Consider the following 26,199-nt stretch of genomic DNA (forward strand, 5'->3'; position numbering starts at 1 on the left):
CCTCACTAGGGTGCTGTCTGGCTAAACGAGACACATGAAGAGCCTGATGCATAGAAATGGTTGTGCACATGTTTCCCAGCTCTCTCCGCATCTCATCGGGGTGTGGCGGGCTTTCCAGGATATTGAAGATGGCAGTCAGCTGTCCCCAAGGTCCACAGCCCTCTTGGCCGAGTACCAGAGAGCAATCAACACGAGAAGGGGTTTCAGTGAATGAGTAGGAGTTTTCTGGAAGTAGAGAAAGGGCAGAGAGAGCAGCTTGGCAGTGCGTCAGACGAGGGAGAAGGCTGAGGAAAAGCGGGGAGCCCCGGGGAGCCCCAGGTCCTGGGTACCACCTCTTGTGGCCCCCAGGCCCTCATTGGCTGCACCTGAGTCCACTTCACTGCTCCATCCTCGTCTCCCCAACCTTAGACACTGGAGGGCTCTTTGACCCTCTTCTCCCCACCTTCACCACCCCGGGAACCCCACCTGGTCCATGTTTCCCGTCTTGTCAAGCTGCACTGGATCCCTGCCTGGCTCCATCTCCACCCCCATCTCCTGTCTCTCCTGACTCCAGGCTCACTCGGATGTTCAGTAGACACGGCAGACAAGCACATCCAGGGACCCCTGCCCACTCCTGCTGTCTGCTTGGGACAGAATCTCGGAGCCAGCTGGAGCATGCCCTCCTTTCCCACTTCACATGCCCTGTCATCAACCATATGCCCGCACAAGCCCAGAACCCTCCCTCCACGCCCTTCTCCCAGTCCGTCTTATCCCCTCCTAAACCTCTCTGCTTCTCTCCTCTGCCTCCCACCTGCCCCGAAGCCCAGCAGCAGCAGGGAAGATCTTCAAACATGACTCAACAGCCACCGACACCTCTCTCACAAGGGGCTGAATCCAGCAGCCTCTCACTGGGCACACAGCTTGACCTGACACCCCCTCCCCAGTCCCTCTGCCCTCCTCTCTCCCAGTTGCTCCAGCCACACTGGCCTCGCTGGTTCCTGAGCTGGCCAAGCCCACCCCAGAGCCTTTGCACCTGCCGCTCCCTCTGCCTGAAACGCTCTCCTCCCTGACACCTGCGGGGCTCGCTCCCTTCCTTCCACCAGACACCTGCTCGGATGTCACCTACTCCAAGAGGCCTTCCTGGACCAAGGTTTATAAATAGCAACAGTCCCCCCCCTCCACCGCCCACCCTCCTCTCCTCCCCCTTTTACTCTTTTGGTTTCTATGTGGAGCTCACCACCTCTGTTGAGTTTGATTTCTTGTCTGCTGTCTCCTTTGCTGTCAGGAATCCTGAGGGAGATGGGATTGGTCTGTCCTGTGCCCGGCCATGCCCCCAGCACCCGGAAGTAGGTGCTCAATAACCAAGTGACTGCATTTTTATCTGCCTGGAGCTGGGCATACAATAGGCACTTGGTAAATGTCAGACCAATGAGTGAATGGCGTCATCATTGTTGACAACAGAAGTTCCTGTCTATTGAGGAACCAGTGAGCTAAGCAACTTCAGCGGACCATGCCAGTTCATGTCCCTAGCTTGGCCACCCCAGGCTCCATGCACAGAAGAGGAAACTGAGGCTCAGAGAGAGTTAGCAGTTTCCCCAGAGCTGCACAGTGCCTGAGCCGGCATTCATGCCTAGGTCTAGCTGACTCCAAAGTCCACTGCTCGTGCATGAGCAGTGGGCTTCCCTGGACTGGGAAGCGGGGTCTCACCAGTACCTCTCCCACTGTGGGAGTGACGCTCTGAGATGACACTCATGAAGTGCCCAGCCCCGTACTGAACCGGATGATGGGTTCCCTGTGCAAGTCAGGCCTTACCCATCCCTGGGGCAGGACCTCGAGCGTTCCCCCAAAGGGTATGAGATCTGGGGCTCCAGGCACTGGCCCACCAAGCCCTCTCTGGCCTGGATGCAGTATTGATTAGAAACCATACAGGTTCTGCACCAGCTCCGTCAAGGCTGCCACGCGCACGTGGTTGGGTTACATGGTTGATTTGGCTTGGTTTGATTTTGGGGTCTTCCTCCTTGCCCTTGCACCATTTGTGAGGGTCTCTTTCAGCCCTCAGAATCTTTCTGGAGAGCCAAAGAGGGGCTGGAGCAGCCAGGAGCCCCACGCCTCCACCTGGCTGCTCGCCACCTGCCTCCTTCCTCCAGGCACCCTGCCCCATCCAAGGAGGTCCCAGCTACACAGCAGCAAAGCCGTGCAGGCTGGTTATAAAAAACGTTGCCTCAAGAATCTCATGGCCTCAGCCAGCAAGCTTGCAGAGAGCCCAGCTGCATGGTCTTGGAGTCAGAGCTGGGTTCAGTCTGTGCCTCCACTTGCTAGTGGGGGAACTCAGGCAAATTAGCTCACTTCTCTGAGCCTCAGCTCTCCCATCTGTAGGATGGGCCCAGTAGACTGACCCTGCTGGCTGACTGTGAGGATTAGAACAGGGCCTGGCCTGTGACAGGAGCCTCCATAAATGATCGTTGTAATTATTGGTGTGTTATCAGTGCAAGAATCAAAGTGGAGAAGAAAAGCAACAGAATCCACCCCCTGCCCCAGCCACACACACACGTACACGGGTGTTTTGCATTTTCTGCTTTCTCATGCGTGTGCTTTTACACGCTTCCAAGAGTGATGTACAGGAGGCCCCCTTATCCAAAGTTTCCCTTTACCCAGTTTCAGTTGCCTGCAGTCAACCTTGGTTTGAAAATATCAACTGGAAAATTCCAGAAATGAACAATTCACAAGTTTTAAATTGCTCGCTATTCTGAGTAGCGTGATCAAATCTCACGCCGTCCTGCCCTGGATGTGAAACGTCCCTTCGTGCGGGGTGCTCCGCCATCCGTCTCTCGGTCCTCACAGGGCTCGCGTTCAAGCGACCCTCACGTGCTGGATAACGGGCTCTCGGGGCAAGAACAGTGATGCTGGCGGGTTGGCGGTGCCAAAGGGAAGCCGTAAGTGGTTCCTCTTAGTGAAAGGATGGAAGTTCTCAATAAGGAAAGAAAACACAGCTAAGATCTTGCTAAGCTCTATGATAAGAATGAATCTTCTACCGGGGAAATTGTGAAAAAGGAAAAAGAAACCTGTGCTAGTCATGCCGTCGCATTTCAAACTGCAAAAGTAACAGCCACGGGGCCTCCTGAGTGCTTACAACGGAAAAGGCGTTAAATCTGTACGACGAGGTACTTAGAGAGAGACCACACTCACATAACTTTTATTACAGTGTATCGTTATAATTGTTCTATTTTAATATTAGTTGTTGTTGTTAACCTTAAATTGTGCCTAGTTTATGAATTAAACTTTATCATAGGCACATATGGATACAAGAAAACATGGTCTACGTAGGGTTTGGTTCTCTCTGTGGTTTTAAGTACGCACGGGGGTCTTGGGATGTACCCCCTCCATGGTTATGGGGGGACGACTGTACTCAACAGTTCTGCATTCTGATTTTATTCACCTAACATTAAATTAGCCATTACCCTGTGGTTTTGACTTAATTTTTCTAAATATCATCGTAGCAGCTTCTCAGTGGTCCAGATTCCACATGCTGGTGTTGAATCAGCCATTTCCCCCCAGCAAGGCATTTACACAACTTAACAATATATATTGAAAACATTGCAAAGGGGAGGAACACACTCTGGCAAGTTAGGAATGGCAACAAACACTTTTACGTGTTTATGGTTTTCCCTTTTTTAAAGTATGTCCTCTGCATGGATTCCAGGCCAGTAGATTGTTGAGTGCAGGGGTGTGACAGGTTTATGGCTCTTTGTGTTAGCGTCAGCCTCATTCCTAAACGGTCTGTCTCCACCTGCAGCTTCTGAGGACGTAGCCCCCTCTCCAGCCTGAGGTTTGCTTTTTTTAAAATTATTTTATTAATGGGGTCAAACACCTTGCCTTTCATCTATTAATTAATTGTATTTCCTCTCCTGTGGTGTCTGTATGTGCTAAGTCACTTCAGTTGTGTCCAACTCTTTGAGACCCTGTGGACTGTAGCGTGCCAGCCTCTGCTGTCCATAGGATTTTCCAGGCAAGAATACTGGAGTGGGTTGCCCTGCCCTTCTCCAGGGGAACTTCTTACATGTCTCTCACATCTCCTGCACTGCAGGCGGGTTCTTTACCACTAGCATCACCTGGGAAGCCTCCTATCCTGTGGGGGTGCCCACATATTTTACCATGACCCCCAAATAGGAAATAATTGAAGCCATTTCCATCAGCATTTGTTTCCTAAACTTCAGCTCCTGGGTGTTCCTCTTGCCTGTGTACCTCTCTCCCTTGTACTATTTACTTACTACATTTTTTATTGATCTTAAATCAAGCATTTTTAAAAAAAGAAAACCCAGACTTGCTGTAAGCACTCATATCTTTGATTTCAGGGTTACTTTTTCCCCAGGAAACTCTCCTATGCGGTGGGTGGGAGTGTAAATTGGAGCAGCCACTCTGGAATACAGTGTACAGGTTCCTTGAAAAAGTAAAAATAGAGCTATCACACAATCCAGCAATTCTGCTCCTGGGCATATAGCCGGAAAAGACTAAAACTCTAATCTAGAAGGATACACGCACCCCAACGTTCATAACAGCACTATTTACAATAGTCAAGACATGGAAACACCCTGTGCTGCCACCGAATGATGGATAAAGAAAATGTGGTGCATCTGTACATGGAATGGTACCTAGCCATAAAAGAGGATGAAACAGTGCCATTTGCAGCAATGTGGATGGACCTAGAGATGGGTCTTATGGTACTAAGTGAAGTACCAGACAAAGACAAATGTCACACAATATCCCTTCCCTGGGAGCTCAGTTGGTAAAGAATCCGCCTGCAATGCAGAAGACCCCAGCTTGATTCCTGGGTCAGAAAGATCCTCTGGAGAAGGGATAGGCTACCCACTCCAGTATTCTTGGGCTTCCTTTATGGCTCAGCTGGTAAAGAATCCGCCTGCAATGTGGGAGACCTGGGTTCAATCCCTGGGTTGGGAAGATGCCCTGTAGAAGGGAAAGGCTACCCACTCCAGTATTCTGGCCTGGAGAATTCCATGGACTGTAAAGTCCTTGGGGTCGAGAAGAGTCGGACATGACTGAGTGACTTTCACTTTCATCACTTATATATGGAATCTAAAATGTGATACAATGAACTTATTTACAAAACAGAAGCAGACTCACAGACTCAGAAAACAAACTTACAGTTACCAAAAGGCAAGGGTTCGGGGAGGGGTAAGTTAGAAGCTGAGATTCGCAGATACGCACTAATATATATAAAACAAACAATAAGGTCCTACTGCAGAGCGCAGGGAACTATATTCAATATCCTGTAATAAACCATAATGGAAAAGAATATGAAAGACATTATATATGTTTATATACATATAACTGAAACACGTTGCTGTACACCAGAAGCTAACACAACTTAACTAACAGTAAATCAATACAACATTACTAACAGTAAATCAACTATACTTCAATTTTTTTTTAAAGTTAAATTTTTCCTAGTACATATAAAACAAACCCATAAACATATCCAAGAGTTTGGGGGGGTGCCACCTCAACAGAAAGTGAAAGTGAAAGTCGCTCAGTTGTGTCCAACTCTTTGCGACCCCATGGACTATACAGTCCATGGAATTCTCCAGGCCAGAATACTGGAGTGGCTAGCCGTTCCCTTCTCCAGGGGATCTTCCCAACCCAGGGATTGAACCCAGGTCTCCCACATTGCAGGTGGATTCTTTACCAGCTGAGCCACCAGGGAAGCTCAGTAGAACTGGCAGTTGAATCTTGAGACATTTTCAGAGCCTGTTATAAAACACAGCCACTATAAAAATTCAACGACAGAAACTTCCAATTCAGTAGATCCTATTAAACGCAAAGGTGACAGATATTCAAAACTCTTTACTTCCTGATTGTTTTGCTGCGTCTGCTCCTCGCTGTGCTCTTGAGGTCTGCTTATCTGTGTGGTGGAAACAGGCAGGATGGTGACCGCCGCCCACCCCTTCGGGGCTCCGCACTCAGCAACATCATGTTGGCAGTGTTTATGTTTACGCCATAGAAATGGGCAGTAAATGCTACAAACCAGGCTGCTTTTCCCCTGCAGGACTGGTCGCTAAATGTTTACCAGCTCACTGCTGTGCGGCACGGCTCATGCTGGTACCTCCCAGGGTCTGCCTGCCCCAGTGGTCTGCTTACTGTGGAGAAGCAGACGTTTTCTTAGGTGAAGGCAGGGTCCTGGCACTCCCGGGGACATCCCAGCAGCAGTAGCCAGGATGAGAAACAAGGTGATTCTGGGGGGAGATTCATCCACCCTTCCCAGATCCTGGTCCTTCCAGGTGCAGGGAATAAGGGGGTGAGTGGGGCCGGGAGACAGAGAGCCTGGTTGGGCCTCTGGCCACACATCTGGCTCTCAGCCCCCGAGAAGACCTCTCAGCATCCCTTTGCAAACCCTCCGGTTCCATCTGCCCTTCCTTCTCTGAAAGAGCCTGCAGCAGGCACCCTGAACTCCCAGATTTATTCAATCAGCGCTTTATCCAAGGTCGGCGCTAGGTCGTGGCCAGTGCTGAGTGCTGGGGGTAGAAAGTTGAAACGGGTTTAGTCCTGCCTGCAGGGAGCACTGGCCGGTGTTGGGCCGGATTTCGATCCTGCCCCTCCGCTTGCTTTGCCTGGAAGATCAAGGTATTCAGCCTCGGGGTGAATATACCTCGGGGAGGGTTTGGGGGAAAAATCCCTGAAAGTGCACTTCCAGAGTGAACTAGACCCACTCTTTCTGGGCCCGGGGTGCAGCTCAGCGAGGTGCGTGAGTGAGGGCTTTGGGTCCGGCCAACAAGATCCGTGGGGCCTGTGACCTTGGGTAAATCACTCGCTCCTCCAAGCCTGTTTGCTTGTCTGTGAAAACAGTGGCACCAAGAGGATGGAGGGGGCGCCTGTTAGGAGCCCAACACAGAGCCGGTGCTTAGCCCTGTGGCGCCCCCATGCCCAGGGCCCCGCTGCCAGGCGCGTGTGGGTGCCGTGTACATGCATAGCGTATAGTATGTGGGGGTATGTGTGCATGCAGAGTGCAGGGGTGTGCTTTGGGTGTGGTGTGCATGTGTGTGTAGATGTGTGTGTAGTGTGCACACTCATCTCTGCCCCCTCTGCCCCCTCCTGCCACCTCGGTCCTGACCCAAGAGCCATGGGCAAGGGGCGTGGAGGAGGGGCCAGGGCATCTGAGCAGCTAGGGGTGAAGGAAGACAGAAACAAGGCAGGTCCAGCCTACGGGAGCACAGCAGTGTGAATGGCGCCAGGGCCCGGGGCCAGGAGCCACGGACAGCCTAGGATAAGGTGCACATGCTCCCAGGAGGCACCTTCACCTCCCAGGGATTTACAAAAGAGTGGACCAAACCCTGAGCCCCGGGCCAGACTATGGACACAGAATGAATCAGACCCCTGTCTCAGACCCCATGAGACCCTCACCCAAGCCTGGCCTCTGTGGCTTCCCTTCCCAGCTCCCCACGGGCTCCTACTTAACCCTCAAAACCTTACTCAGGTCGCTCTCCTCCAGCCCCTGGAGGACCTCTGTCCCTGCTCCCATCACAGGCAGGACCACGTGGTCTGTTGTCCCCTCCGTGCCCACTAGACTGGGCAAGAGCAAGGACAGTCTGAGTCCTGCTGGGGATCCCAGGGCCCGGAGCAGAGCCCTGGGCTGGGAGTCAGGGTGGCTGACGAGCCCTGGGTGGCTCATTCCCCCAGCACACTGCTGACTGCTGTTTAACCTCAGGCAGCCCCTTCCCTCCCCGAGCTTTACTGTCCTCACCGTGTCAGTCGAGGGAAGGGACAGAATGCTTCCGTGGTGCCTTCAATTTAAAACCTCCCCGACCTTCTACCTGGCTAACAGAGACATGGACAGGACAAGAACAGATGTGGAAAGCGTTTTGAAAAATTCATAGCAGGAAGCCCAGGGAGAGAGGCTTTCCTTTTGTGGGGTGGGAGGAGGGGGAAGCTGTGGACAGAGCTGCGGATGAAAAGGACTGCTTCCGGAGCACTTTGTGGCATTTAATGTAGAATGCAGAGTGCCCAGGAAAGCAACGGCATCAAATATTTACTAAAGCAGCATTAAAAATTCACCTTTAGGACGCAGAGGTTTAAAGACCCCGGGCTTCCTGCAAAATGCTACAAGGCAGGAGAGCGAAATCATGGGCACGAGGGTACGTGTAGGGTGTGAGCAATGATGTCCCTGGAACCAGGCACTGCTCCCCATGGACCCCTCCTCTATTCCCCCTGCCAAAGCGGCCTCCAGCCCTGCGTCTGCAGAGGCACGCGGGCAGCCCTCCTTGGCCATAAGCCTTTCTGAGGCTCCCGTGACCTGTGGGATAAGAACAGGCCCTCGGCTCAGCCTCCATGGCCCTTCGTGATCCGGCTTCTGCTTCTCTGGGCAGCTGAGTCCCATAGGATGAAAGGAGTGAGCTGCTGAGGTTGGAGGAGATTGAGGTGGGATCAGGGGATGTTCCAGGCACTGGGAGTGGCCTGTGCAAAGGCACTGAGGCAGACAGATGCAGTGTATTCATGCATCAGAAGCAAAATCGGGGTGCTGGAGTGTGCAGAGAGACGGGGAGCACAGGAGGGGAGGGGTGGGAGACACGCAGGGGTCTGAGGTGCAGGGTCATGGTGAGGAGGAAGCTCCTGATGCAGGGGTGGAGGGAGCCCTCCAGGAGAGGGTCAGGGGCCTTTTCAGAAGCTCCCCCTGGCAGTGAGTCCGGCAGAGGCCAGCGCTGGCTCACAGGCGGGGCTGTGGCCAGAGCAGAGGAGGTGGGGCAGACAGCCCACAGGACCGGCTGTGGATTGGGGAGGCGGTGGTGGGGAAACGAGGGGCTCCAAGGGCCGTGTCCCAGACTCTGGCCTGAGCCACGGGGGCGATGCCGGTGGGATTTCCTGAGATGGGGACCCAGGGGCAGGCCTGGGTTCGGGGATAAGCCATCTGGAGTCTGAGGTGCCTGTGAGCATGGACGGGGTGATGCTGCAGACAAGTCAGGGAGGAGCTTGGGGTGGGGGGCGGGGTGGGGAATGTGGGCTGAATCCCAGCTTGGATTTGGCCAAGGGGCCTGTCACGGAATCGCACTGTGGAGGGGCGGGAGGTGACCTGGGGCGAGGATGGAGTGTGGGGCAAGGAACCAGGGACACCAGCAAGGAAGTGTGGGGGGAGCAGTCCCGAGGCAGAAGGGACGCAGGAGGCCTGAAGGGGCGTGATCCTGCAGGAGCAGGGTCGGGCCGAAGGGCTGTGGGGACCCAGCCTCAAATGCCAGGACCTAAGACCCCGCCCTCTGCCCACTGCTCCTAAGATGCCCCGTGCCTGATGCAGAGATACAGTCAGCAGGCTCCTCCGAACACACCATGACCACCCCCATCCGCCAGGCCTCTTATGATCCCAGGATGACAGCAGGCTTCTCCCTTTGGGGAAGGAAGTGAGGTTTCACGTTAGATACTTAAAAATGAAGCAGTGCCTTAGAAGACCCCAAATCATTCTAATTTGTCCACAAACAAGGCCTGAGTTTGATGGTCTCTTGTTTTTCTGGGAGACTCAGTAACCCAGAGCTGCCCATCTTCACTGTCTAGAGGACCAACAAGATGTCTTGCTAAAGGCAAAATAAAAATGCCCTAGAGGGTCTCTAAACCCCCTTTTGAAATACTTTTTCTCCCCACTTAAGACAGCCATGCACTGAGCGCTCACTGTATGCGAGGCGCTTTAACACTCTGCCTCCTGTGACCTTGGCAAAGTCCTCACTTGGCAGAAAAGTAAACAGAAGCTCCCGGAGGCAGGTGACTGCTGGCTGGTGGTAAGAGTGAACACAGACACTCACCAAGGGTCTGCAGGGCCCCCCGGGGCCTGGGGCCTGCCTTGCTCCTGACAGCTCTCGCTGGAAGCAGGGAAGGATGAAAGGAAGCCCTGACCCAGAGAAACCTGATTGCTCTGGGGGTCGTGGAGCCTGGCTGTGTCTGCAGGACTGGAGGGAGGCCAAGCTGGCAGCAGGGGAGCAGGCCAGAAGCAGGTTGTGGGGTCAGCAGAGGAGGAACCTCTTTCCAGGCAGCCTTCCTTCACAGCAGAGCAGCTCTGCTCACTAGGTAGTGAGCTCCCCGTCATTGGGGTGTGCAAGCTGAGACCAGAAATTCATTTCCGGAGGCTGTTCACTCTTTCCCAGTTTAAGTACGTAAAGTGCCCATCTTAACAGTACAGTTTGGTGAACTTCGGTCTGAGATGGTGAACATTCTAACATGTGGAAGGCTTCCTCTCAACCCCTGAATACCACTTCTCTGACACTCAGCCCCTAAGTCATTTTGCCCCATTGTAGGCTCTCCCTGGGCTGGAACTGGATGGTGTGGACCCTAGGGTCAGCATCTCTCACACAACATTTTTTTCGATGAAATGAATTCCTCCATGACATTGCGCATATCAAGAGTCTGTTCTTCTTCACTGCTGTATAGTACTCCACTATCTGGGCATACCACACTGTTTATCCCTTCACCTGTTGAGGGCATTTGGGTTGTTTCCACCTTGGGGTGATTATCCATAAGGCCGCTCTGAATACCCATGGCCACACGCTCTGGTGAACAGGTAGACACAGTTCTCTTGGGTGCTTAGGAGTGTCTGATGGCTGCTGTAAACAGTGACCATACACTTGGTGGCTTAGAACAGCACAAATGTACCCTCCTGTAGTTCTGGTGGGCAGAGGTTCCCAAGGAGCCTTGTGAATTCCTGATGTCCAGGTGTTCATAGAGCTTGTGCCTTGGAGGCTCCAGGCAGAATCTGTTCCCAGGGGCAGCCTCTGTCCACAGCTCATAGACCCTTCCTCCGGTGGCATCACTGTGACCTCTGCTTCCATCCTCACATCTCCTCTGACTCTGACCCTCCTGCACCCCCCTTCTTCAAGGACCCCCTCGGGATGACCCTGGGTCCACTTGGGTAACCAGTCTCTCCATCACATAGCCACATTCCCAGCTTCTGGGGATTAGGACAGGGACCTCTTTGGGGGCCTGAGCTGTGCCTACCCAGGGGGACATGTAGTGTCATGGGACAAGGGGTATGTTCAGCCTCAGCACGTGTGGTCTGTCAGTTTCCCTAAGCAGCTCAACCTCTTTGCCCTCCCCGGGTCATGGGTGAGAGTCCTCCTCCCCCAGCTCCTCACGTCTTTGTCATCTTAGCCCTTTATTTCAGGAGCATGGAGGGCGGCCCCCTGTAGTTTTCTATCATCATTCCACGAGCACACCTCCTCCATGCAGCCCCCCATGACCACACCTTTTGCTGTTAAGGGTGCTGTGCTGGGGCGGGGTTGGGGGACTGCCCTCCTAGCCCTGCAGTGGTCCTGCACTGTTCTCTTCTTTGGGAGGTGGTAACAGTGTGAGTATGGTAACCTCTCAAGTTACTGTGAGAATGCTCTAGAAATTGAGCTGAAAACTCCAGTCCCGGGCGCCTGGCTCCTGGTCTCTGGGGGAGCTCTTATCAGCGCTGAGGATGCTTTATCTTCAGCTCACCTGGCAATTAGTCCTCTTGCTGGTCTGACTCCTCTGCTTTTACCTGAAGCCTTTATTATTACTGAGTTCAGCCTTCTGGAAGTGTTCATTGTTATTCAAATTGCCAGGTGCTTGTCTTATTGCCCCAGTACCTTTGCAGAGGCCAGCTGGAGACCTTCCTCATCCCCACCCAGGTCCCAGGCCTCACCTCTCTCTCCAGACCTGCTTCCCAGCCCAGCCTCCCCCTACGCAGCCCGTCCGGGAGGGGTGACCATGCAGCCCAGCGGATGGCAGCGCAAGCTGGACTCCTGGCTCCAAAAAGAGCTCCATAGGTGACTCTGGGCAAATCGCGATACCTCCCTTTGCCTCGGTTTCCTCATCTGTAAATGGAGGAAGTAAAAATCCCACTTTCTAGGGCTGTTGGGAAAGCAAAGTGAGATGAGGCCGAGGAGAAATCCCCCATCACAGCAGCCCTGACGCTGGCCTTGCCTGGAATTAAGAAGGATCTTGTCTGCACCCCCGAGTCCTGGGGTCACCTGAGCTGATCCTAGACTCACGCCGCCTGGAAGATCCCATGTCACCCGCTGTGACCCTCTGCTTGGCTTCTGCTAAGGCAGCTCCCGTTCCTGGAGTGCCCTCCCCGACTTCCCGCAATGAGTTTTCCCCTGAGTCCCCGCCCCCATCTAGGCCACGCCCCCAGGCTCTCAGCGCTGACTTGACGTGGATCTGTTGCTTTTGTTCTGGGGGTCCCAGTGCGGCTCCCTGCTGGCTCTGAGTCCTGGGGGGCTGAGCCCATGCCCGGCAGGTCTGTACCCCGGCACCCAGCCCAGGCCTGGCAGAAGATGCCACCAGCAGGGGCTGCCGGACGCCATCGTCCTGCTTTGGTCTCCCTTGCGTGGGAAGCCTTGTTTCTGAACCAGTTCCCGAATGATGGACAAGTCTTTGATCCTAACCTTCGACTGTACCCACACACTGCTGCAGTAAATGAGCTAATAAGAATTTTGCCCTTGTGGGTGTGTTTGTTGGATGATGGTTAAGTGGAATTACTGGGTCAGAGGGCGTGTGCATCTGTGACTTTGGTATGTGCCAAGTTGCCTTCCAGACGTGAACTGATGTGCTTCCCACCAGCGCAGAAGGCAGAGGCTCCCGCCCCCCCAAACCAGCACACACGTGGTGCTCTCTCAACCTTTCTGACCTTTGCGGGACTTGCCTGAGTGGAGGAATGTAGAAGTTTCCTCTGGTCTATGCTCTGGAATGCTTTCCCATTATGGCTTTCATTGGCATGTCTCTCATTTAAACTTTGGTTTTGCGATTGGACAGTTTCTTTCTTCTTGGCAATTGGATTGTTTAGATTCTCTCTTCTGAGATTCTTTGGGTAATTTCTATTTTCTTGGAAATTCACCCATCTCATCAGAGTTTTCTGACTTCGTTGGACAGAGTTGAGGGGGTGGGCCCCCTCTTTCTTCTGTTATTTGTCTGCCCCTCCATCTTTATGGAGTGCCTGCTCTGTACCAAGTGTCGTTGTTGGTCCTGGGGGTACGGCAGGGCGCCAGAACCACTGAAAAGTCCTACTTATATGAAGCCTAAAGACTATTTAAAATGCATCCATAAAATACACGGAGTGTCAGATGGCGATAAGTGCTAGGGATAAAAATCCCATGAGAGCAGGGAGAGAGTGGATCATGGAGTCCAGCTTTTGATGGGTGGTCAGAGAGGGTCTCAGTAATGGGCGACTTGAAGGACATAAGGGAATATTGTTGTTCAGTCGCTAAGTTGCGTCCGACTCTTTGTGACCCCATGGACTGCAGCACGCCAGGCCTCCCCGTCCATCACCAACTCCCGGAGTAGACTGAAACTCATGTCCATGGGGTCGGTGATGCCATCCAGCCATCTCCTCCTCTGCTGCCCCTTCTCCTTTTGCTCGCCATCTTTCCCAGCATCAGGGTCTTTTCCAGTGAGTCAGTTCTTAGCATCAGGTGGCCAGAGTACTGGAGCTTCAGCGACAGTCCTTCCAATGAATATTCAGGATTGATTTCCCTTACGATTGACTGGTTTGATCTCCTTGCAGTTCAAGGGACTCTCAAGAGTCTTTTCCAGCACCGCAGTTTGAAAGCATCAACAGCCACGTGTTTATCTGGGAGAAGAGATGGCAGTAAGCTGGTGCAGGCGCTAAATTGGTCTAAGTTCTTGGAGAAACGCAACGAACAGGATAGATATAGACAGAGTGAAGATGCAGATGCAGGTTTCTATATATAAATCTAGATATAGATAGATATCTCTATATAAACAGATATCTCTATAATATAGATAAAATGTATAAGATCTACATAGAGATATATATAAAGAGATTTACTCTAAGGAATTGGCTTCTGCAGATTTGGAGATGCAAAAGTTCCAAGATCTGTAGGTGGCAAGCTGGAGACCCAGCAGAGCTGATGGCCTGGTGTGGTCCAAGTCTGCAAGGCCTGAGAACCACAAGACCCAATGGTGCAAACGCCAGTCCCAAGTTTGATGGCAGGAAAAGACTGATGATCAGCTCAAAAACGGGCAGGTAGAGAGGGAACCCTCCCTTTCCCTGGCTGTTCCTTGACCTTCAGTGGATTGGAAGAGGCTTATCTGCCTTGGGGAGGGTGATCCACTTGACTCAGTCTACGGATTCAAAGGGGAAGTTCATCCAGAAACACCTTCACAGATACACACAGAGCCATGTTTGATCAAATATCTGGGCACCACCCCTGTGGCCCAGTCAGTTCAGTTCAGTTCAGTCACTCAGTTGTGTCCGACTCTTGGCGACCCCATGAACTACAGCAGGCCAGGCATCCCTGTCCATCACCAACTCCCAGAGTTTACCCAAACTCACGTCCATTGAGTTGGTGATGGCATCCAACCATCTCATTCTCTGCCCTCCCCTTCTCCTGCCCTCGATCTTTCCCAGCATCAGGGTCTTTTCCAATGAGTCAGCTCTTCACATCAGGTGGCCAAAGTATTAGAGTTTCAGCTTCAACATCAGTCCTTCCAATGAACACCCAGGACTGATCTCCTTTAGGATGGACTGGTTGGATCTCCTTGCAGTCCAAGGGACTCTCAAGAGTCTTCTCCAACAACACAGTTCAAAAGCATCAATTCTTTGGCGCTCAGCTTTCTATATAGTCCAACTCTCACATCCATATGTGACTACGGGAAAAACCATAGCCTTGACAAGACAGAACTTTGTTGACAAAGTAATGTCTCTGCTTTTTTCTGTCTAGGTTGGTCATAACTTTCCTTCCAAGGAGTAAGCATCTTTTAATTTCATGGCTGCAGTCACCATCTGCAGTGATTTTGGAGCCCCCCCTCTCCCCCACCAAAATAAAGTCAGCCACTGTTCCCACTGTTTCCCCATCTATTTGCCATGAAGTGATGGGATGGCCTAGTCAAAGCTATGGTTTTTCCAGTAGTCATATATGGATGTGAGAGTTGGACCATAAAGAAGGCTGAGCACTGAAGAACTGATACTTTCGAACTGTGGCTGGAGAAGACTCTTCAGAGTCCGGTGGACAGCAAGGAGTTCAAGCCAGTCAGTCCTAAAGAAAATCAACCCTGAAAATTCACTGGAAAGACTGATTCTGAAACTGAAGCTCCAATACTTTGGCCACCTGATGAAAAGAGCCAACTCATTGGAAAAGACCCTGATGCTGGTAAAGATTGAGGGCAGGAGGAGAGAGGACGACAGAGGATGAGATGGTTGGATGGCATCACCAACTCGATGGACATGAATTTGAGCAAGCTCTGGGAGATGGGAAAGGACAGGGAAGCCTGACTTGTTGCCGTCCATGGGGTCCCAAGGAGTCAGACCCAACTGAGCAACTGAACAACAGCAACAACCCCCACGGCACAGTCAGGCTGACACGTAGAATGAGCCATCGAGACTGCAGCAGAGTGAACAGAAGAGGGAAGATGAGGGGTGCGACCAGAGAGGACAGCGTGGAAAGTCTTTGGCTTCTACTCTGAGTGAGATGGGAGCCAGTGAGAGTTTTGAGCGGAGGAGTGACATGACCCGACATACCGTGGATTTTCACTGGACCCCTCTGGCTGCTGTATGGAGAAAAGACAGAAGGGCTGGGCTAGTGAGGAGGCCACAGCAGGAGCGATGCCGGAGGCAGGAAGGGCGGGGTTGATGGCCACACCTGCAGGCTTTACTGATGGGCTGGTGGTGGACGTGAGAGAGCAAGAGGGGCCAACGTGCTCTGGGACTTATTGTTGGTTTGCAATTGTTTTGTTTCTGCCCATTCTTTTTTGTGTAATTATGGCAAAGCACATAACAAAATTTACCATTTTAACCACTGTACTTTTCACAGGCATTGAGTGCATTCACATTGTTGTACAACCTTCACAACCATCCATCTCTAAAATTTTTAGTCATCTACCCATCCTACTATAGGAAACCTTTCCGAATCATCCTACCTTCAGTGACTTTTGTTTGTAATCCAGTCTTTTTTTCGTAGCAAGTGTGTATGGCTCATTAACATTTACTAATATGGCAGCTACATTTAGTCTTAGTTCTGGCATCATAGTTTATGGTATGCTTTCTGCTTTTATAGCTTTTGTGGGGGTTGTCAGTTTTCACCATATGCTCTCTGTTTTCTTTGTTTTATTTTTTGTGTATATGTCTTCTGACAATTTGGAAGGCTGTGTTTTTCATCCCATAGTTATCTTCATAATTATACTGTCATATGACACCTTTAATCCTCTGTTTCTTTAGACAATGTTTATTTTCTCCCTACTATGAGTGATGCCCAAATTAGAATAGTTCTACTTTCCCCTCTCCTTCTCCCTCTTCCATCAAATGATTTTAGCTGATTATATTAGTTTTTCCATTTGCCTTTGTACCTCTAATATTATTTCCATCTCTAAACGATTTTCTGGACTTCTAGCTATAAACACAGAAGACAGTTTACATATATTACCTCCCTCCTCTGACCTCCACCTCCCTCCTATAGTTTATATCAGTTTTCTGTTATCTCTTTTGTTCTTTTTTTATAACAGTCACAATACATTAGTTTCAGACATGGTCCTACAGCTAAACAGACTGTCCTTGCCAGTACTCTTGCCAGAGTTACTCCACTTGCCAGAGTTACTCTTCAGTCGCTCAGTCATGTCCAGCTCTTTTCAACCCCATGCACAGCATCACGCAAGACTTCCCTGTCCTTGGTTATCTCTTGGAGCTTGCTCAAACTCATGTCGATCGAGTCGGTGGTACCATCCAACCATCTCATCCTCTGTCGCTCCCTTCTCCTTCTACCCTCAATCTTTCCCAGCATCAGGGGCTCTTTGCATCTGGTGGCCAAAGTATTGGAGCTTCAGTTTCAGCATCAGTCCTTCCAATGAATATTCCGTGCTGATTCCCTTTAGGATTGACTGATTTGATCTCCTTGCAGTCCAAGGGACTCCCAAGAGTCTTCTCCAACACTACAGTTCAAAAGCATTGATTCTTCAGTGCTCAGCCTTCTTTATGGTCCACTCTCACATCAGGCTTCCCTGATGGCTCAGATGGTAAAGAATCTACCTGCAATGTGGGAGACCCAGGTTTGATCCCTGGGTTGGCAAGATCCCCTGGAGAAGGAAATGGCAACCCACTCCAGTACTCTTACCTGGAAAATCCCATGGACAGAGGATCCTGGTGGGTTGCAGTCCACGGGGTCAAAAAGAGTCAGACACGACTGAGCGACTTCACTTTCTTTCTCACATCCTTACGTGACCACTGGAAAAACCATAGCTTTGACTATATGGACCTTTGTTGGCAAAGTGATGTCTCTGCTTTTTAACATGCTGTCTAGGTTGGGCGTAGCTTTTCCTGCAAGGAGCGAGCGTCTTTTAATTGTGTGGCTACTGTCAACGTCCACAATGATTGTGAAGCCCAAGAAAATAAAGTCTGCCACTGTTTCCATTGTTTCCCCATCTATTTGCCATGAAGTGATGGGACAGGATGCCATGATCTTAATTTTTTGAATGTGGAGTTTTAAGCCAGCTTTTTCACTCTCCTCTTTCACCTTTATTAAGAGGCTCTTTAGTTTCTCTTTACTTTCTGTCATTAGGGTGGTGTCATCTGCATATCTGAGGTTATTGATATTTCTCCCAGCAATCTTGATTCCAGTTTAAGCTCCATCCAGCCCGGCATTTCGCATGATGTACTCTGCGTCGAAGTTATCTAAGCAGGGTGACAACATACAGCCTTAACGTACTCCCTTTACAATTTTGAACCAGTTTGTTGTTCCATGTTCAGTTCTAACTGTTGCTTCTTGACCTGCATACAGGTTTCTCAGGAGGCAAGTAAGGTGGTCTGGTATTCCCATATTTTTAAGGATTTTCCACAGATTGTTGTGATCCACATAGTCAAAGGCTTTCACATAGTCAATGAAGCAGATGTTTTTCTGGAATTCCCTTGCTTTTTCTATGATCCAACGGATGTTGGTAATTTGATCTTTGGTTCCTCTGCCTTTTCTAAACCCAGATTGTACATCTGGAAGTTCTTGGTTCACATACTATCGAAGCCTAGCTTGAAGGATTTTGAGCGTTATCTTGCTAGCATGTGAAATCCTATGAGTATCCTTTATTAATTTATGCAAGAAGGGCTCATGTGAGCTACAATTTAAAAAATGTGTTTTAAACGTTTTTCTGCTGACTTTATATTTAAAATCTGATTCATCTGGGCCTTAAATTCTTTCTTCACTCATTCATTCAACAAAGTGTGCCAGTTACTGTTCCAGACCCTGGCAAAACAAAAATGAACATAACACACCAATGCCATGACCCTCATGTAGCTTATTATCTAGTTGGGAGAGACAAATGATAAGCTAGGCCAGTAAGTAAAATATTTGGTGTGCTGGATTGAGATAAATCTAGGGAGAAAGATAAAGCAGGTGATGGGGGACCTGGCTCAGTTTTGTGAAGTAGAAGAGACAACTCCACAGACTTTCTTGCCTGGAGCCCCGTAATGCATACTGGGGTGTTGGCTCTGCCCTTCAGAGCATCACTCACTCTGGAAACATGGGCTTTACTGGCTCAGTCAGAGCCCTTCCATCAATTCCACACCCTTGACCCTGGAACACACACTAGAGCTTGACTGAAAATGGTTTATCTGTTGTTCAGTTGCTAAGTTATATCTGACACTTTGTGACCCTATGAGCTGCATCTCGCCGGGCTTCCCTGTCCTTCAGTATCTCCTGGATTTTGCTCAAACTCATGTCTATTGAGTTGATGATGCTATCTAACCATCTCATCCTCTGTCGCCCTCCTCTCCACCTGCTCTCAACCTTCCCCAGCACTGGGGTCTTTTCCAGTGAGTCAGCTCTTCACATTAAGTGGCCAAAATAATCGAGCTTCAGCTTCTTCCAATGAATATTCAGGGTTGATTTCCTTTAGGAATGACTGTTTCGACCTCCTTGCTGGCCAATCAGATGCACGTAGCAGAAACCCGGCTACAGTGGTGTGGAGGCAGATGTTCTGGGGCTGTCACCAGAGCCAGGTTTCCTCCTGCTCCCTTCCCGCTCCGCCCACAGTGGTGAAGGTCTGCCGTTTTCGTGCTCTTTCTCTGGATCCACGTTCCCTTCCCAGGAGACTTCAGCTTACATGGCATTGGCCAGAGTGGGTCACGTGGCCACCCTTGTCTGCAAGGGAGTATAGGAAGCTGAATATTTGTGACTGGGTCATTGCTCCTATAAATGGATATAAGACCGGGGGTTTACTGTGTCTGCTGCAGATGGAGTTTGTGTTTCTTTTCCTCATTATCCTTATTTGGAGGTGACCTCCAGGAGAGAAAGGACAATGGCAACTCAACTCTGCCAATCATGGGCTGATGTTTACTCTCCTGATCTTCTCCCAATGATCTGTTGACCCATCCAGGTGCCAGCATTGTTCTGGTTTCCTCTCCATGGCTTCGTATGATAACGGTCATATTCAGTGATGTGACTCCAAGATTCATAATGTTTTCTTTTATTTTTATTATGGATGTCATCGGCATCTGTTCTTAATATCTTCTATTTGTTATAACAAGGGTGAGCATATGGTTTAATATCCAAAGTAGAGTACTTTGCAGGGTAAAAGGGGAACAGTATTGAAAATTTTAAGTATTAACTGGGACTGCCTTTAGCCAAGACATTATAATAACCCTGGTCATCACTGAGGCAGAAAAACGCTGTTGGGTTTTGTAAGTTGATCTGATGTCTTACAGATTGAAAGTTGTATCTCTATATCTGCACCCTGTGTTCTAATAATTAGCTTTTTGATTCTCTTGGGTTTTCTATGTACATGATCTGCCAATAATGGTAATTAGGGTTTTTCTGTTTCGTTCCCGACTCTTTATGCTTTTTTCTTATCTTATTGCTTGGGCCAGAGGCTTCCCTGGTGACTCAGATGGTAAAAAGTCTGCCTGCAGTGCGGGAGACCCGGGTTCAATTACTGGATGGGGAAGATGCCCTGGAGAAGGAAATTGCAACCTACTCCAGTATCCTTGCCAGGAAAATTCCATGGATGGAGGAGCCTGGCAGGCTACAGTCCATGGGGTCACAAAGAGTTGGACACAACTGAGTGACTTCACTCAGTCAGAGGCAGTAGTGCTGAATGGAACCATAGCGATGGCAGACCTGCTTTTCTTGCTTCCAGCCTTAAAGTCAAACAATTCTGTGTCTAGGAGACAAAGATGGCATGTGTGCAGAGAAAAACCTGGCTTCTCCTGTCACTGAGGCCAGACAGAAATGTCCCCATGGAGGAGACACCATGTGATACTTTGTTCCCTTCTGCTTTCCTAGAAAACCCTTTTGCCGTGCCTCAGGATGGGGGAGGTGAGACCCAAAGCACCTGGCTCAGCCTCCGAGAAGAACAACTTCAAGACGCCAGGGAGAGCCAAGACGGCTGTGGCGGTGCTGGAGGAGAAAATGCTACCTGTGCCCGAACCCCCTTCCTTGGACTTCTAAGACTAGAAGCAAGCAGTGGTGGGGGCCAGGGAGCAGGAAGGGGCTTCTGAGCCGCCCGTCTGCGAGCAGTAGTCCTACTTTGGGCTGGTGGCTTCTGAGAGGTGGCACCACCGTGGACTCAGGATGACCGACACGGCTGCTCAGGCCAAGTCAAGCAGAAGGATTCAGGCCTGTGCATCCTATCCATGGCTCCCTTGCCCCTGCTCCCTCCAGTCGTGGCCCGTGGGCCTATCCATGTCAGAATTTTGAATGTGAGTGTGTGTGAGTGTGTGTGCGTGTGTATGATTAGGGGTGTCTTTTTGTTTGATTGGTTTTATTGGGGTCCCCCAAGTTCTCTGATGGGCCTGGGTCCACTTGTGGTGGGGGTCCCGGCCAGCTCTTGCTGGCAGCTGTGAGCCAGATGGAGTTGGCAAGCATGGGGTACAGCCCCACTGTGCCTCCGGGGGTGCTTGGGATGTGGAAATGCCGGTGGGGATGCGTTCTTATGGAATTTTTTTCCCGTAATGACAGTGATAATGAGAGACACATCTCAGGCCATCTATGGGCCAGGCAGTAGACTGACTGTCTTCACACACACCCACTCTCATCACTTGGGAAGTGAGTAGGATGAACTCCCTGCAGAAATGGCCTGGGTCTCACAGCCAGGAGGAGACCAGTTCTCGGCTTGACCTCAGAGGTCTAAGAACCCAAAGGCAAATCTCCCCAGCCCAGGGTACCCACAGGTACAGTCCCTGGAGCATCTCCCCAGTGGCTTCTCAGTGGATGGGCCATTGTTGCAAGCTTTCCACCACTGCTGCCCCAGGACCCTCTTACAGCATATTCTGTTTAAGCACCTACTTATATCGGGCTTGCTGGGCAGTGATCTGGAAAGGAGCTGAGTCAGACAGGCCTCCTCCTTGCCCCCAGAGGGAAGAAACAGACACACAAATCTTTGCTGGACAGAGTGATGAGCACTATGGAAACCCAGAAGGGAAGGTTCTAGAAGCCCTTCCCACTTAAGGCGAGACTTCCATGCAAACCTGGATGTTCATAGTATCTGTCCACTGAGCTCACCACCACCGCCATCCACCCCACTGCCCCAGGGCGCACACATGGAAGGGCATGATCTGGGAAATGATCACATAAATCCCTGAAGGCCAAACTGGCAATGTAGACACCCTCATTCCGCTGGTGTTAGTGATGCCAGAATCTCCCCCAGCACCCAGCTGGGTGGGTCCCTGTTCCTCTGCTCAAGTACCTTTACTCAGCTAGACCCAGTGTCTCCAACGGACCCTCCATCCGTCACACGTGGCAGAGAGCAGACAGACCTGTGGTACTGGTCAGCTGGGGGAGAGGACAGGGGAGAAATAAGCAGTGAATAGGAAGGTAGTAACAGCAGTGAGCCCTAAGCCAAGAATTCAGTCAAAATGGGGTATGTGAGGGTTAAGTTTGGCTAGTCTGGGAAGGCCTTTCTGGGCAAGTTAAGCCCAGACCTGAATGGTCAGCAAGAGCCAGCCGTGGACATTGAAGATAGAAGAGATTTCCAGGCAGAGGGAACAGCTAGTGCAAAGACCCCGAGGCAGCAACCGGCTTGATGATCTCAAGGAACCAAGACAAAGTCAGGCTGGCACAGATGCAGAAGAAAGGTGGGAAGAGAGGCAAGTGAGAGCCCAGACACTGTGGTTCACTGAGACACCTGAGGCGGGACAGACATAACACCCACCCTCTGATAAAGCAGAAGGACATTTCAAGGGCATCAAGCATTCTGCATCCAGCTTGGCTCATCAACCCCATAGAGAAGGGACTCTTCCCATTTCATGGACTAAGATAATGAGACTCAGATGGGTCAAGTGACTTGCCCAAGGTCACAAGGGCAAGCTGAGGAAGACCCAGACCTATAGCTTGAGTCTCTCCTCCTCCAGACAGTGCTGGCAGAACCCAGGGGCACAGTTTGGCGGAGGCCAAGCTGGAGAACCTCTGCCTGGCTCTTGCTTAGGGATCAGCGCTGCTTCCTTCACCCTGGATGCTGAGTCATCCCCGGACCTGCCCCGGGGACTTGTCCAAGTGGGGCAGCTGTTGCCATGGAGGGTTGCTCAGCAGCCATTCGGCACAGCTGGATCAGCCCACACCGGCATCCCATGCAGAGAAACCACAGCCGGGGGGAGGGGGTTGGGCACGGGCCCAGACTGACATCAGCTCTGTAGGGAGATCAGGTGGCCTCAGGAAGTCCTGTGCCTCCTCTACTGTCCGTTGCCCCATCTCTAAAAGGAAGGGGTTGGACCAGGTGTTTAAGGGGCTTGCATCTCCAGCTTCCTGAGGTTCCGGGTGGAGCTCATGCAGCTGTTCACATGGAGACACTTCCTCTGCCTAGAGGGAGCTGGTGGCCCTGCCTCCCTGCCACGAACACCGGGCCCAGGGTCACTGTCACAGAGGCCAGCAAGGGCTGCGGCCCCCTGATTTGTGCCACTCAGCTTGAGAACTTGCAGGACGCTGCTCCTGGCCCCACAGAGGTCTCTCCAGGAGGGACTGATGACCCCTTGGGTGTTTACGGTCGCAGCCGGTAAGGGATCAGAATGCTCTGCTGTAAACAGGGGGCCCCTCACCATGTAGCTCAGCAGCCATCACAGACAGCAAAGCAGCGGGCAGCCTGGGATGCAGGGGCAGAGCCTGGGGACCCACAGCCCTGCCCCGTCCCCACTGGGTAGTCTTGGGCAAGTCACCTCACCTCTCTGAGGTTCGCCTGTCCAGTGTGTGGGGTGGGGGCCGTGGCTGGAGTGATTGAGGGGTGGGGGCCATGTGGGTGGTGTGAATGCCCATCTGAAAGTCAGGCATGCCGTTCAGTCCCTCCTGATGTCTACAGGTCCTCAAAGCCCCCGGGGGATGGGCCACCCTGGCAAAAACCTGTCCCATCCTACCATGGCAGATAGATGTGCCAGTGAGTAGAGCGCCCCTGAGAAGAAGATGCTCAGGGTAGCTACAGGTTCAAGTAGAGATTTACAGACTTAGTGTTTTTTAGTGACTCCCAAACCTGTTTTTTCAAGCTGCCTACTTTTACTTTTTACTGTGAGCTTCTGGCTATTACCACGTACTTTGCAAAAATAACAACAACAATAATAATAATACTATGGAAAGAAAAACAAAAAAGAAGAGAAAGAAGATGGCAATATATCCGCTGAGGAATCTGTCCTTAACCCCTTGTATTCGTAAGGACTTTTTCCCACTGGGAACCGTGTGTTATCACAAGCAGTTTTATGCTTTCCTTCTCGTCTGTGTTTAGTGTAATTGTGCGTTTTGGAATCTCTACGCAGAACCAGTACCTGGTAGCACCCATGGGTCTCTCTGCCCTCGCCTGAACCTCGGAGATCCCCCTGCAGCTCAAGGAGCAGCCTGCTATACAGGGCCCGGGACCACCAGATGCCTGCCCGACATCTGATGCTGCCCGGGACCCATAGGAAACAGTCCTTAACTTAAAACACATACACACACACGTGCACACGCACACACATGCACACACATGAATCTGCAGGTAGAGCCCGTCTCTCTGATGCTTTATAGTGAAATAGCAGGTAGGCAGCTAGTGTTTCTGGGGTGGTGGCATTTCCCTTCTTCATCCAACACCTTCAGGCGAGTTCAGCCCCCGGGCTGGAAAGGACTTGGGGGAATCAGGGAAAACATGACCAGGAGTGGGATTGGCAGTCTTCTTAAGAGAAGCTTCCTGGCTCCCTTGAGGCCATTCCACCGAGATTATGGGTGTGGCTGGACCTGGCACCATCTCCCATGTGCCCAGCAGATGCCCAGACCCCTGCCCACACCAGGCTGGGGTCCCACCACTTGGCTATCTCTCCAGACCACAATCCCTGCGCAAGCCCTGTCTCCTGGCTCCTCTGACATGCCATTTAGTGTGTCTACCAGAGGTCATGCCATGAAAGAAGACAAGCTTCCCAGAGTCTCAGGCTTTTAAAAATTGTTTATTGGTTTATTTTCATTTCTTCAGTTTGGCTGATTGGCCCCCACCAGTAGGAGGAGTCTTGGCCTAGGTGGTCCTGAGAGGTGAATTTGCAGATTCGGCAGTGACCCCAGTTGACCTGACAGCCTCAAGCAGAGATGCTGGCGGTGTTGCTTGTCAGTATTGAGGGGCAGCCGTGTCATTACACAGACGTCTGGGTGGGCCCCCCTCTCTGCGGCAACTTTGGGGGATCCTTATCTTACTGCTCATCAGTGAGCATCAGATAGCGTCTGCCTGTTCTCAATGGCCTTCTGAAAGGTCAGCGGGGCAGCCGCCCACCCAGTGACTGGACGACACTCTGGTCACTGCCGCCTGCAGCCCCAGAACTCACCACCAGGCTGGGGTGATATCCTGTCCCCTCTTGAAAATCCACACTTCACACCGCGTCACCGTGTGACCGACTCCAAGCTCCCCAGCAACTCCTGAGGGCATAAATGCAGTGGCAGATGGTACTTAAGTGATCGTATGCAGCTCTGGGGCCCATGGCCTGAAAACTCAAAAGTTGAGTTGAGCAGTCAGGTGAGACAGAAGAGTCTAGAAAATCCATTTTGCTCATACATGCATTCATTCATCTGTTCAACAAAAATTTACCCAGCGCCCCTCTGGGAACAGTTCCTGCTGCAGATGGAGAAGGCGGGGGAACCTGCCGTGTCCGAGGGAGAGGCTGGGACCTCCTGTGAAATGACTTGCTGTGCCTGATGGTTAGGAATGCTCAAATCCACAGGGAGAATAAGTGACCTTGGAGGTGACATTGTTCCCCCCGCCCCCAAGCCTCCAGTCCAAGACGCTGCCAGATAGTCGGTGCTAGACAGATGCTTGGTGAGTCAGCGGCTTTGACTGCCCGTTACACTGCACCTAAAACTCCTATCCTCCCATCAAAGCCCTGACCATGTGCCCTTGACGGACTGAAATTCAGGGCTGCTGCAGTGCCCGCCTCCAGGAGGCACCATTTCTATAGACGGCGCTGTGAACAGCCGCCCCTGGGTTGGTGCAGTGAGCTGCCCTGTGAATTGCCCTAAAGTGCTCTCTGAAATGTGCAGGATCCCATCGAAGCCAGCGAACCCCCAAGAGGGTCACCACGCACGTGACCAAAAGTTGCAGATGCCGTGGCCTCTGCGGGCATCCGGCGTGGACGCAACTGGACCCAAACTGGTGACCCTGAGAGAGTCTCTTCTTGGAACCTCACCTTGGGTTCTCACCTTGGTTCCTTCCTGTCTCTCCCCCATCTTCTGGGTTAAAGCTAGTGGGCTATGTCACGGTCAGCTAGCCAGTCAGAGTCTAGGTGATGGGCAGTAACTAAGAGAGGACTGGGAGGGTGAGGGGCCCAGTGCCCCTGACCAGGCGGGACCCCCTTGCCCCCAGCCAGACAAGGGCACAGACAGACTGGTCTCTCTCCTGTAAGCCCCCGTTTCACATGCGCAGGCATGGGGTCTCTCTGAGAGCTGATAACCGGGAAAACCAAAAACCAATAATATTCCTAATAATAATAATATAATGTAATAACAATAATGTGTTTTACACGGACCGCTGTTGCACTGCTTTTGTCTTTATATACAGTAGTTTTTATAAAGATGTCCTTAGGTTTTAATAAAGGAGTGTCACATCAACTCTTCCCTGTCCTGAAATTTGTTTTCATGTTCCACCGTGTCCCTGAGGGGCAGCTGCACTCACATCTGTTGTTGCTCCATCAGGGAGGGTGGACCCCCAGGGCCTGGGGGGTCTCAGCCGAGGAGCTGCCTGGGGTGGCGTTAGGGGCAGCCGGTCACACAGGGTCCCCCCAGAAAGCTTCAGAGGGTCCACAGCCAAGGGCAGATCGAGAGGGCAGATGATGACCGCCTTGCA

General features: G+C 51.4%; 1 protein-coding gene across 6 annotated transcripts in view; it reads left to right on the forward strand.

The window, feature by feature from the left end:
• Positions 1–25,964, forward strand: part of SHISAL1 (shisa like 1) — a 139,415-nt gene extending 113,451 nt beyond the window's left edge. For all 6 annotated transcript variants that reach the window (XM_044940789.2, XM_044940787.2, XM_025282711.3 and 3 more), the window contains one exon: positions 20,208–25,964. In XM_044940789.2, coding sequence (XP_044796724.2) covers position 20,208 — 1 coding nt within the window. In that variant the 3' untranslated portion in view covers positions 20,209–25,964. The remainder of the gene's footprint in view (positions 1–20,207) is intronic.
• Positions 25,965–26,199: the final 235 nt, after the last annotated feature.

The sequence above is a fragment of the Bubalus bubalis genome, chromosome 4 (assembly GCF_019923935.1).
Source record: "Bubalus bubalis isolate 160015118507 breed Murrah chromosome 4, NDDB_SH_1, whole genome shotgun sequence".
NCBI lineage: Eukaryota > Metazoa > Chordata > Mammalia > Artiodactyla > Bovidae > Bubalus > Bubalus bubalis.